Source organism: Thamnophis sirtalis, unplaced genomic scaffold (genome assembly GCF_051295495.1).
Source record: "Thamnophis sirtalis isolate CommonGarterSnake01/CBP01778 unplaced genomic scaffold, rThaSir2_p1.2 scaffold_6, whole genome shotgun sequence".
In the NCBI taxonomy this organism is placed as follows: Eukaryota; Metazoa; Chordata; class Lepidosauria; order Squamata; family Natricidae; genus Thamnophis; species Thamnophis sirtalis.
The window spans coordinates 38,230,359-38,242,976 of record NW_028261386.1 but is presented as its reverse complement, the minus strand read 5'-3'; the positions used below and the strand labels follow the sequence as shown (position 1 = coordinate 38,242,976).

General features: G+C 36.8%; 1 protein-coding gene across 5 annotated transcripts in view; it reads right to left on the bottom strand.

Moving 5' to 3' along the window:
* PPP2R5D (protein phosphatase 2 regulatory subunit B'delta) overlaps positions 1-12,618 on the bottom strand; it is a 52,012-nt gene that overhangs the window by 25,230 nt on the left and 14,164 nt on the right. For all 5 annotated transcript variants that reach the window (XM_014052365.2, XM_014052367.2, XM_087717637.1 and 2 more), the window contains exons 3-8: positions 7,228-7,435; positions 5,558-5,757; positions 4,235-4,345; positions 2,232-2,324; positions 1,093-1,223; positions 219-278 (exon numbers count right to left, since the gene is read on the bottom strand). In XM_014052365.2, coding sequence (XP_013907840.2) covers positions 219-278; positions 1,093-1,223; positions 2,232-2,324; positions 4,235-4,345; positions 5,558-5,757; positions 7,228-7,435 — 803 coding nt within the window. The remainder of the gene's footprint in view (positions 1-218; positions 279-1,092; positions 1,224-2,231; positions 2,325-4,234; positions 4,346-5,557; positions 5,758-7,227; positions 7,436-12,618) is intronic.

Below are 12,618 nucleotides of genomic sequence, written 5' to 3'. Positions count from 1 at the left end.
TAGAATATTGTTACACAATTCCCCAAGAGTCCTTCGGGATTGGGCGGCATATAAATTTTGATAATAAATAACTCAATGGCATTATTCATGGTGTGCAGGAGGGAAAGCCTCTTGCAACATGACAAACGGAAACTCACCTAACTGCCTGGCAGTAATCATAAAATTACAAAAAAAAAACCTGCTGATAAAAAAAATAGAATAATGCAGAATTATCTTACCTTCCTAAAATCTCTAGCAATTCTGCAATCCCATTGTGATGCTCTGTCTCATAAATAAACCTGGAACATAGAGAAGGCATGTGTTAGGCTATTAAGAAGCAGGTTTCAGGGAGATAGGTGATATGATTCTCATTTTCTAGTGCAGAAAACCCAAATAAACACATCTGCTGACTTTCTTCTGTTTCCAAAGCAGATATATATATATAAGGACATGATAATGTTTAAACAAGGAATTAAGACTAGAAGACCCAGAGACAGGATGTTAGAAGGGGCAAAAAGAACCAAGTGGAGTGATGGAAAATGCGCTGAACTTTGAAAAGAGGAACTCTAACTAATAAGAATATAGCTCTGCTCTTCACTCTTCTGTCAAGTTCTGCCCAGCTATTTGAAGATTTTCATTTGAAGCTCTGATTTAGAGATTTTTCTAAGAAGATGCTTCATACAGTAAGGCCATCTTTTGAACAGTTAGGCAATATATAAATGGACAATAAAGGTGAATGTTACCTCAAGATGAAAGATTTATTTGGTATATGATTCTGTATCCAATTTAAAATTACTCTGTCCAAACCAATGCCCACAAACTAGACTATGCCATTCCTGGCTGCTATCAGTAGTTTTTTTTTTAATCCAATTTAAAAATTATATTGTCACATTTCTCTAAGTAACTTATCTCTTCATCTCCCAGGTACAGCCAGAATAACCAATGGCAAAGGGCTATGGGTATTTCAGCTTACTTATCCCTGCCCAACATCATCTTATTCAACAGGTTTTTACCTTCTCATTTAACTTAGGGAGCTAATTCAACTCACCTCCTCATTCAAGATAGTTCAACTACTTAGTAAGTAAATAGTTACCTATTATGACTACTACTTACCTATAAAATATGTTGTTTATTTGTCTCCTTATATATGCTCGGAGTCCCAAAAACTTCCCATAAATCCTATGCAAAATTGTTTTCAGAAAGTCTCGTTCTCTGGGATCTTCACTATCAAATAAATCCAGCAGCTGCAAAAGGAGGATTGAGTAAAATCCATAATCCCAACCTACTCCAGATTTCTTATCGTGTGCTAGGTTAACAATCTGGAGATAAGCACAGCTGAAAAGTGTTAGCGCAAGGAGGCAACAACATCTTTAGCCATGAAGATTTCTAAATTACCCAGAAAACAAACTGTGAAGTTTTTCATAAGACTCCAAAAGTGCACAAACTGCAATTCTTATGAAGTGACTTTACTTAAAACTCGGATGGATCACAAATAGAGAAATACTACATCAACAAGTACAGTATCTTGTACCTCTAGCCTCCTTTGCCCTTTTCATATGACAAGGTATTCATCTATTTTTTATTTTTTATTTATTATTAGACTTCTATGCCAGCCATCTCACCAAGACGACTCAAAGTGGCTTACAGTCATAATTTTTAAAAAAACATATAAAACAGTAAAATGTTAAAACAATAAATAAGAACCTTATCGTTATCAAGAAAAATTATACACTTTTTAATGATTTTGGTTTTATTGTAATTTTTTGTCATAAACAACCTAGACTCATTAAAAATTAGGCAGCATACAAATTTAATTAAGTAATAATTATAATTAGAATATCAAGCAACATCTGCCTATCCCAGTTCTTTGGGAATGACTCAATAGGTGGATAAAATTAGAGGTCCAGTCTAAACATCTAACTGATTGTACAACAACAAAAATCATTAGGAAACAATACATATTACTATCAGGGTAAATTATCTGTAAAACTAAATACAAAAGAAAATAATCATGGATGGCCTACATTTCTTTTTATGTCAATTATTGCTAAAATGAAAAATAAGCAACTCAGCAGCATAATCCAAAAATTATCTTCTATAGGATCTGTAGCTACAGAATTATCTACTACAGAATTTCCAAGAGAGATTTCTACCTGCTTCTCTGCACTCTCCTCATCACTTCTTTTCAACTGAGGTGCAAAATAAACTGGGGCTAAAAGGAAGGCGGGGGGAAGGAAATGATGATTACTTACCGACAATACAAATTTCTGGTCAATATATTTCTTGGCTATGTTTGGTTGAAAGTCTGGAGACTCCAAGAACCTCAGAAAGAATTCATATACCAGCTAAAAAAAGAATGACACAAAAAACCCATTATTTACAAAATTATTATAGAAAAATTATATATATATATATTTTTCAAGTCAAGTATGACTAGTGAGTTTGACTCAGGCATATTTCAGGGAAGTATTTGTTTTTTCCTGCCAACAATGGTGAAAAGATTAGCTGTCTTCTAGAATATTTTCTCAACTGCACAGACTAGGCTTAGGGCCTTGAGATTTCCCGGTGGTCTCCCATCCAAGTATTAACCCCTTTGGATTTTTTTAAATTCAATATAGCAGACCAGGTGTAGGTGGCTCAGTGGCTAAGACACTGAGCTTGTAGATCAGAAAGGTCAGCAGTTCGAATCCCTAGTACAGGTCTTGTGCATGAGCAGGAGGTTGGACTAGATGACTTCCAAGGTCCCTTCCAACTCTGTTACTGTTTACTTATTCTACTTCATACCAATGGCTGTTCATTCTCTCTAGTAGAAACTCTGAGGGCTGTGTTTCTATAGTACAAAAATAACCGAGTCTGCAAATGGAAACCCTTCCTTGAACAAATGCCAAAGCAGAAGTGGTATGTAGACTAAGACAGTCTGTTGATTTAGACTGAAGATGTAAATATAAAACATTAATCCATTATGGAGTCACACACTTTCCAATCTGAATTACACCCTAGAAAAACTTTATATTTTTAGCAGAAACAAAACTATGTACTGCTTGACCAGTTTTTGTGACAATCACAATTTTACCCACCCACCCCCACACGGTGAAAAGTACAGGACAAAGTATTGAGTAAATAGCTCTTATGGGAATCATTAAAGCATTTCCTCCACTCCCCTCAAGCAGGGCTGGGGAATTTTGGGTGGGAAGGGAACTGTAGTGGGTTGGGTGATTTAGTAAAGCTGAATCACATCCATGGGCGGGGCATCCCTTCTTTACCCCAAGTTTGTCTGAGTGAATTCAGTTGATTTAGTATTAAGTACTAAAAATAACACCACCAATTTTCAACAATTATTATTAGAATGTACCTCCAAGGGCTGTAAAAAAAGAGGCAGGAGCATTCTTACAATCTGTATTATAACCTGTATTTTCTTTAACATCTTTATAATTTGTGATCCTGGCCGGTGGATGATGCATTGCATGCAATTGATATTATACAATGCATTGTATAATATCAATTGGATTTTATAGTTGCATTTTTATACAGTGTTTTATAAGGGTCTGATTGTCTTTAACAAACATATTGAAGGATTTTTATTCTTTTAAATATACTTTTAATAGGCAAATACACAGTTTTAATTCTGTATGCTTTCCAGATTGCCTCGATTTGGCAGCTTTATATATCCAACAAATAATATTGATTGTGTCAAACTCTATCCTCCATGAACATTTTTAGTCCCCTTTTAGAACTAAATTGATGCCACACCACAGCTGATGAAAGAAAATTGCATAGTTTCTTATCTAAGCTAGTTCTCAACTGATCCAAGAAGCAGTAGGTCATTATCTAAAGCAGGGTAAATAACTTTTTGCAAACTAACAGCTGAACTCAAATAAATGGGCATAATCATATTGGAAAAAGTTGGCTATTCCTGGGCAAAAAGGCCAAAACATTTGAATAGAAGACCAGCAATATGATGCAATCTTCACATTGACCACTATGTTTAAATTCATATGAGCTAGCAACATCTCTAAACATCAAATTTCTAGAATAGAACAGAACAACAGAGATGGAAGGGACCTTGGAGGTCTTCTAGCCCATCCCCTGCTCAAGCAGGAGACCCTATACAATTTCAGAGAAATGGTTGTCCAATTTCTTCTTTAAAAAAAAAATCTCTTAAAAAACCTTAAATAACTACTAACTCAAGTGTTGCTTAAACATTTCCATAAGGAGAAAAGAGGGATTGTAACATGGCAAAATACTGTTTTATTACCTGGAGATGTGGCCAAGCAGCTTCTAGTGTAGGTTCATCTTCCTCGGGATCAAATTCTGCTCCTGTAGGATTAGATGATGGTGGAAGTGTCCGGAAGAGATTCACTGAAAACTGAGAAATGTGACAATAAAATTGAGGTGTTTCTGCAGATTGACTCAATGACTCAGTGCAATTCCTCCTTATTAAAAAACTGCTAACCAAATATTAACTGTCTCTAGAGTCATACACGCTCCCCAATTCCAGGAAGGAAAAATCTTCATTAAAAATAAAAAAACTTTCTAAGTCTGCAATGAGAAACATTCTCAATATTCCATGAATTACTGGTTATTTCTATGCATTACTGTGTACCCATCTCTCATGCTATTAATGCACATCACCTTCAGCTTATCAAGAAATGATTAATATCATCTAGTCAGTACATTTAGGTGTTTGCTTTTGCCAATTCCCCCTTTAGAATGTTATTCATAAGCTTCTTTAACTATTGTCAAATTCTAAATATGGAATCAGAGACATTAGTTCTACCTGTAGCTATTCACCAGTTTGTCTCAACAAAAATGTATGAAGTGGAACTACAACAGCTTTATGTAACTAGGTACACAAGCTTTGTGATTCACTATAACTTCATTCAACCAAAGATGGCTTCAATACCATTTCATATTGCTCTGCCAGAAGTCTGAAGTGGAAAAGGGGAGCTAGAGCTTACTTTGTTATCTCTTTTCCACACTTTAAAAAGCTGGATAAAAAGAGCTTAAGTGAGCCCCCAGAACAAAAGATTTGGGACTTCATAGAACTAAAACAGGAGAGGGCCATTATATCTCCCTCTTCAACATAGGAATCCAAATTAAAGCATTCCAACAAAAGGGATTGGTTTCCAACCAGCTGTTTAGCTTCTCCTCAAGAAAAGGGCAGCTCATCACTTCTCACTGTTGAATTGGTATTATTGTTAAGAATTTATTCTTTTTCAACTGATAACCAACTCCCTGTAATTCAAGATCACTGTCCTATGGTTTGGGATGACAGAGAACAGGTTTGGCCTCTTTTTGGGTAACATCCCTTCAAGAACTGGGAAAGTATTTTTATATTCCTAAATTATTATTGCACGCTACTATATTTGTTCTCAAATTTAAACATATCCAATTCCCTTAGCCTGCTCTTATAAGTCTTAGTCTTTGGTCCCTTATCATTTTTTAATTCTACCTGTTTCTGTTTTTAAGTGTCATAAGCCAGAAGGTACAGTGGTATCCTGAAGTTGAAAAAAAGTTGCATGTCCCTCTTTTAAGATGCTTTACTGGGAGCAGCAGCAAGAAGCAGATCAATACTTACCATGATAACTGCTTCAGGATAAATAGCTTCTGTGACAACATCCCGATTATGAGTAATATATTCCACCATTTCATTGAGTCCTGCTCGTTTGACCTCCTTGAATTTCAAGTCACTGAGTGGGTCAGAAACAAAGTCAAAGAGGACACAGCATTGTCGTAACTTCTGTATGAAGAGGTCTTCCCGTTCATGAGGAGGAGCATCTGAGGGAGAAGATAAAAGACAAAAATATTTCCTTTCTTCTCTAAGTATTTTGATCTTCCAAAATCCAAAAAGACCACATAGCAGCTTTTCTTCTTCTTCCTTGAACCATTATAAGGTCTCTTCTGCTTTCCCTAGGCTCACAGGCAATATTGTTGTGATAGATAAGATGTTCATATTGCTCTCCAGTTATCAACCATGTGGGAATTTAAGTTTTATCTCCTACACCCAGCCCCTCTCTTATCCAACAGGGAAACAAATGGTCTTGCAAAATAGGTTAAACAGCCATGGAATATAAGTTAATAGTAGCAAGAGAAAATAAAACAATTGTAGTACTTCAAGTAATAAATGTATCACTTATCTGTACTATTTATCATCAAAAGAAGTTCTCCTAAGTCAGTTAATTGTCCATCTGTCTAGTCAACAATTCTGTTCTCAACAGGTCTCTTTCAATTCATTTCCCTATCCTCCATGCATTTCCTTCAGAACCACACCTTAAATATTCCATGTTTCCTTCAGAACCACACCTTAAATCTTAGTAAATAATTAAAGCAGTACTACTTGTGATTTCTTTCACAACCATCAGGTAACACTGGCAGGGCCTCAGTATTTTGGTTGTGAAGATGATCTTTATGATAAACCAAATGAGCTCATGGCAAGGAAATACTACTTGCCGAAGACACAGAACTTCTGCACCGAGAGCTCACACAAAATACTATATGGTTCAACACAATCAATACATGTATTACCTCTTAAAAGTATTTAGTCCGTTTCATGCAATGAGGTGTTACAGTCTGTCTCCTGCATGGGAACGATGGCATGCAAATACAAAACCCATATGACATCCCAGGCACGAGGCAGATCCATCCAAGGTCCTAGTATCTTCTGCATAGAGATTTCCAGGGACTTCGCATGGCAAAATGCCCTTGACAGCCAAATCTTTCATACACTTTACTACCTTACTTCTCAGCAAATATATGGAAGCAACTTGTGCTGAGTATGGAATTTGGCTAATCCATAATATAGTTTATTTATGACCATCTCTAGGAGCTTGAAGTGATCCATAAAGGAAATTCCTCTCATTTTATCCTAACTTTGTGAAAAAAATGGACTAAGAATGTTTGACCCCCAAATCATGCAATGAGCTGCATCATTATTTAGTGGGTACTTAAACCTTAAACCTTAACTACTACACATCATCAGTTTTCTGACTGATTAATTGTCTCAGCAATGCTCTCCTTGTAAATTCCTTAACCACATGAGAGAATAAGTACAATTATTTATATCTTCTAAATGACAAATCCCTGGAAAATTTAATACAATGCAATGCAGTGTGATATCTTGTCAGACTCAAGAGGTATTTCTTTCCTGTACTACAGCCACTCAAATTAGCATGGCTGTTAAAGCCATCTGTTCCTCTGCTGAAATCTTCCTAACAACCCGTTGCCCCTGCCCAGAAAATCTGTTCTCACCTTTAAGGGCAGGAAGCTTCTGAAGCTCCCGGTTCTTGCTTAAGTTGAAACGAGAGGAACTTTGCCGTCGTTCTTTCTTTACAATCTGGGGTCCCCCTGAGTACTTGATCTTATTCAGCTGGGTTGGTGGAGGGGTACTGTTACTGGGACGCTTATTTGAGGTCTGCTGCTGTTGCTGCTGCTGTTGTTGCTGCTGCTGCTGCTGGATCTGAAGAAAAACACAGAGTGTAGGCTTTTGTTAATATATATTTTTTAAAAATTGAATTATATTTTAATTATCTATTTAAATTAAGAGCCGAGATGGCGCAGTGGCTAGAGTGCAGTACTGCAGGCTACTTCTGCTGACTGCTAGCTGCAGTTTAGCAGTTCAAATCTCACCAGTTCAAGGTTGACTCAGCCTTCTATCCTTCCGAGGTGGGTAAAATGAGGACCCAGATTGTTGGGGGCAATATGCTGACTCTGTAAACTGCTTAGAGAGGGCTGTAAAAGCACTATGAAGCGGGATATGTCTAAGTGCTATTGCTATTACTATATATCTAGGATTTCAAAAATATTTACTTTGTGGAACGTGCAGTAGTAGCCATTTGGGGTTCAAAGCCTGGAATTAAATCTCCTAGGGAATGATCCATTGGAAGACCCTCACACAGTATTGAGGAATCAGTGCTGATAAATAAATCTGAAAGGTCCCTCTAAAAAAGCATTAACATCTGCAAACATGAAGAAATGTCTTTCAGTTACTATCTCCTTCTGCGTAACAGCACACCCTAGGATTACATCAGCACCAACCCTGTTGGCATTCAGAAAAGCTATTAAGATCTGATTTCCACAGCGAACCACTTTGAGTCTGATTTGAGAGCTGGGATTCCAGCTCAGAAATGGATAGTTAAGCTATCATTCCCTGGTGCAGTATATTTGATTTGTGTTATTGTTATATTTTGTTACTGAATTGCAGCATATAGATAACTACATTTAATTAGCAGCAGTTTTTTGCCCTAGCACTGCCAGTTTTTAGTGTGGCATCGCTAGCAGATACATAGAAAAAAATACATTTATGAACACATATATAACTGTGTCTCTCACACACAAAGTTACTAAAAGGTGGCAATTTGGAGTTTAATTTTAGATATATATACAATACAGTACTAATTTTACCAACACCCAAAAAGACTTGGTATTATTTCTATCTAGATGGCAACACTGCTCCAGGAGGCCCAGTCTAGACAATATTGGTATTCTTAAATAAGTTTTGTGTATGTATGTATTCATTCCTCCTTTCATAGTTCAAGAAATCATACTAGAAAGACTCTAAATCAAAGACAAATTTCCCAGCCTACTTCTTTTATACTGCAATTGTGAGTGGTACAGCTCAGGTAGATAGACATACCATATTTTTTGGAGTATAAGACACACCTTTTTCCCCTCAAAAAAGAGGCAGATAATCTGGGTACGTCATACACTGAATACAGCATTTTTGCCTCCCAAAGCCCCGCCTCTTCACTAAAATGGCCATGCATAGCCGTATGAAGGCTTTCAGAGAGCTCCTGGGGGTTGGGGAGGGCAGAAATGAGCAAAAAATGGGCCGCTTTTTGCTCGTTTTTTGACCACCCATCCCCCACACACCTCCCAGGAGCACTCTGCAAGCCCCTCAAAGGCTATTCATGCCTTTTAAAAAAAACAGGCCATTTTGGGGAGGTTTGCAGAGTGCAAAAACTTTTTTTTTCCTTTTGGAAAGCTCTTTAGTTAGAGTGATTGATGAGAATTACATTGATCAAGTGCTGTGCCAGCAGAAACAAAGTCTTAGGTGCTGCAGATTGTCAGCGATTTCCTTCTCCAGCACATGGATAAATACACCTGAAATATCTAACTACCTACCTACCTACCTACTCTCTCTCTCTCTCTACCTACCTACTGTATTTCTATCTCTGTCTCTCTCTCCTGTATTTCTCTCTCTCTCTCTATTTTTCTCTCTCTATCCCTTTACCTACCAACCTACCTACTCTCTCTCTCTTCCTACCTATTGTATTTCTCTTTATTTCTCTCTCTCTTCCTACCTACCTACTATATTTCTCTCTCTCTCTCTAGTTCTTTCTCTATATATCCCTTTATCTACAGTACCTACCTACCTAACTAACTACTCTATCTCTCTCCCTACCTACATACTGTATTTCTCTTTCTCTCTTTCTATTCCTCTATCTACCTACCTTTTTTTTTTTAAATGCCTCTTCAAAACCTTGGTGCATCTTATACTCTGGTGCATCTTATACTCCAAAAAATACGGTAAGTGAAAAATGTAGGAACAGTGCAAGGTTAATCAAAGACTGTAATTTTTAGTAAAATCTCACTCATCAGTGCTCTTCACAGAAAAATCATTCTTCTATTCAGGTAAGTTCTCAGTTAACAACAGTGATTAGGACAAGAATTTCAGTTGCTAAGCAATGTGGTTATAAAGCACAACATCACGTGATCACGTCACATAGCAAGGACAATCCTGGCAGTCCCTATTGCCATCATTAACCAAATTCCAGCAGTTATTAGGTAAGGACCGACCCCAATCCAAGCCATTTTTAGCTTCGTCAATCCCTGCCCTGAGCCTTAGGTAGGAGACTGCCTTCTCTTGAACTCCCCCCTCATCTTGTCCCTCATCTCTCCTCTTTTGACCACCCTACATAGCAGCACTCCGTGGTGGTAATAACAGCAGCACTGGGCTGAAGAAAAGACCTTGCTGCCACCCTGAGGCCTCTATTTCAGCCCAATTACTACCAAGGTGTGCCACCTCAAGCCAGCCACCCCAGAACAAAGCTTAGCCATTCTTGCTACCCTGTGCTCCAATGGCTCTGCCCAACATATCTTTAACAAGGCGGTGTGTGCTCTTCTCCAAATTGCATGTACTCCAAATTGTACACAGCCTCTTTGTGTTGCTTCACAAGGTTTCTGAGGGTTTCCAAAGTATCATAAGAAGGTTGCACATGTGTGTAATATGGGGAAGGGCAGAAGGCCTGGTGTGGCCAGAAATTGCCTTTCACAGGGCACCTTATTAGCAATGGGAAGAACGAGTAGTTGAAGGTCATTTGGGACAGGAAGGGCTAGCAGAGGTGATTGAGGCTGGCACTGGGTTTGAGGTGGCACCCCCTAAATGGCAACTGTAGCAAAACCAGCACTGGGGCTGAAGCACTGGCCCAAATTCTTACATGTGACTAGTATGACTGCCAGGAGAGCTGCAAAACCTAACTTTACAGACACTAGACCTTAAATACCATTTCTTCAGTGTTGCAGAAATTTTGACTGTCACTGAACAGATGGTCATTAACCAAAGACTACCTCTTTGTGCTTTAATTAAGCACTGATTTTTATCCTGCCCAAACCAAAACATATATAGTTATAGTACCAGCTTTGGAACAAGGGAAGGTTAATTCACATAATTTGAAGTTGGTTTAATAAATTGGTATGATCTAATGCTAATAATCACAGCCTTATGGTTTCGATAAAATGGGAAACAATAGTTTTCTAGTTTCATTGGTATCTTTAATAAGACAACAGGCACTTATTAACAAATAGTTTTTTATTTTGTTACTTGACCTATTAATCTCTTTAAAGTAAAATAGATATAGATTCTGAAATATATTAGGGAACAAATTGAAAAAAATGGCACTAAGACAATTCATAATGCCTTTTCTTAACTTGCACAGCAAAGGGCTATTTATACAAACAGGAAGCATATTACATTCTCAAAACAATACTTCTATAAAAATGACCATTGAAATTATATTTATAATATGTAGTTCCATTATATGGTGTATTCATCAAGGTATGCCCACAACAGATGAGAAATGTGCTAATTAATTTGGGATTTTAGTTATATTCAGTCATGTTACATTTAATAAGGTTTGATTTCTTGCCACTACAGACAATAAAAATAAAATTATTTCAAAGCACGCTCTGAATTTTATTTATTTAATCAACTTACACCCTATTTTCTTGTGCAGCAAACATACAAGGTATACATTTGAACTTCTAAATTAGTGATACAAATCTAGTACCTTCCAGATGTTTTGAACTACAAATTCTATACCATATGGCCAACATTCAGGTATTTTGTAATCCAGAATTGCCTGCTCTACATTACCTTTCTTATTCAAAACTAAGAAACCCCCCACCTTAAAAGAAGCTCACATGGTGCTACCTATTAGGGAAGAAAAGGAAATCAGAAAACACATTACCTACTTGCCTTGCCTTTGGTTTCATGTTATGATGTTGAAATATGCATGGAAAGGTAATTTTAAGATGAGCTCATCTTTCTGCCCTCTCTTTTAAAAGTGTATTTCACTTTGTAATTATGTATTTCTTTTTAAAATCTTACAAAATCAATCTGCTAAAAAGAGTTTTTAAATGCACCCGTATTTTTGGAAAAGGTTAGGCAAGAATAACACCCTTCACCAATGATCAAAATGTTCAGTATTTTTTCTTCACAGTTGATTCAAATTTGCATATCCCCTATTTCTTATCTAAAACAACACATCATTATCCGATGCATGTACGAATGATCAGATTGTTATAGAAAGAATACTTGTACTGCTCCAGATAAATTCAAATACAGTGCTTCAAAAGGCAACAATTCATGCATCCAACTAAGTCATCAAAACAACAGAAATGTAATGGCAAGCATCCCATGCATGACTCAGCCATGACGTGTTAAGTTCATCCTTGCTGATTATTAATAAGCAGTCTCTTATCTGAGAGATTAATTTCATATCAAATAACACCAAAAGCAGAAAAGATATAGTAGAAAAAAAGAGAACTAAATTGCACAGACAATATAAATTTTGAAGTTCTATTTGCTTTAAGAATTGTCAGCTGTGAGAAGTGTGAATAAAAACTCTACTACCTACACAGAGGATAAGAAAAATGTTCCTGTTGAAGCTCCAAGGAATTATAAAGGTCAAATTGCAAAAACAGTGTCATCATAGTAAGAACAGAGTTCATACTAAAGCTATATTATACTATACAAGATCACTAATCTATCTAGCATCTCTAAACTGACTGATATTAGGTTTCCTGAGTCCAGAAATGAATCCAGGACCCTGGACAATAAAGCTCCTGCTCTACTCCTAACATAGCAGTTTACACTGAATTTTGAAAAAGTTTGAATCCAGGGCCTTCAACTCAGGTCACTGAATAGTAAAGTGTGTTTACTATGTTAGGAATTCTTCTTCTTCTTATATTGTTTTTCTCTGTGAAAATTCAGTTGGGACTTCATAAAGAACTAATTAAAAGTCTCCCAAGACAGATGCTTCTGAAAATGTAATACAAACCAAACCAAAAAAAAAGAAACTTGGCATTCTAGTTATAGAATGTTGAGTAGTCTTTCACTTGTGATCCTTGTGAACCAATGAA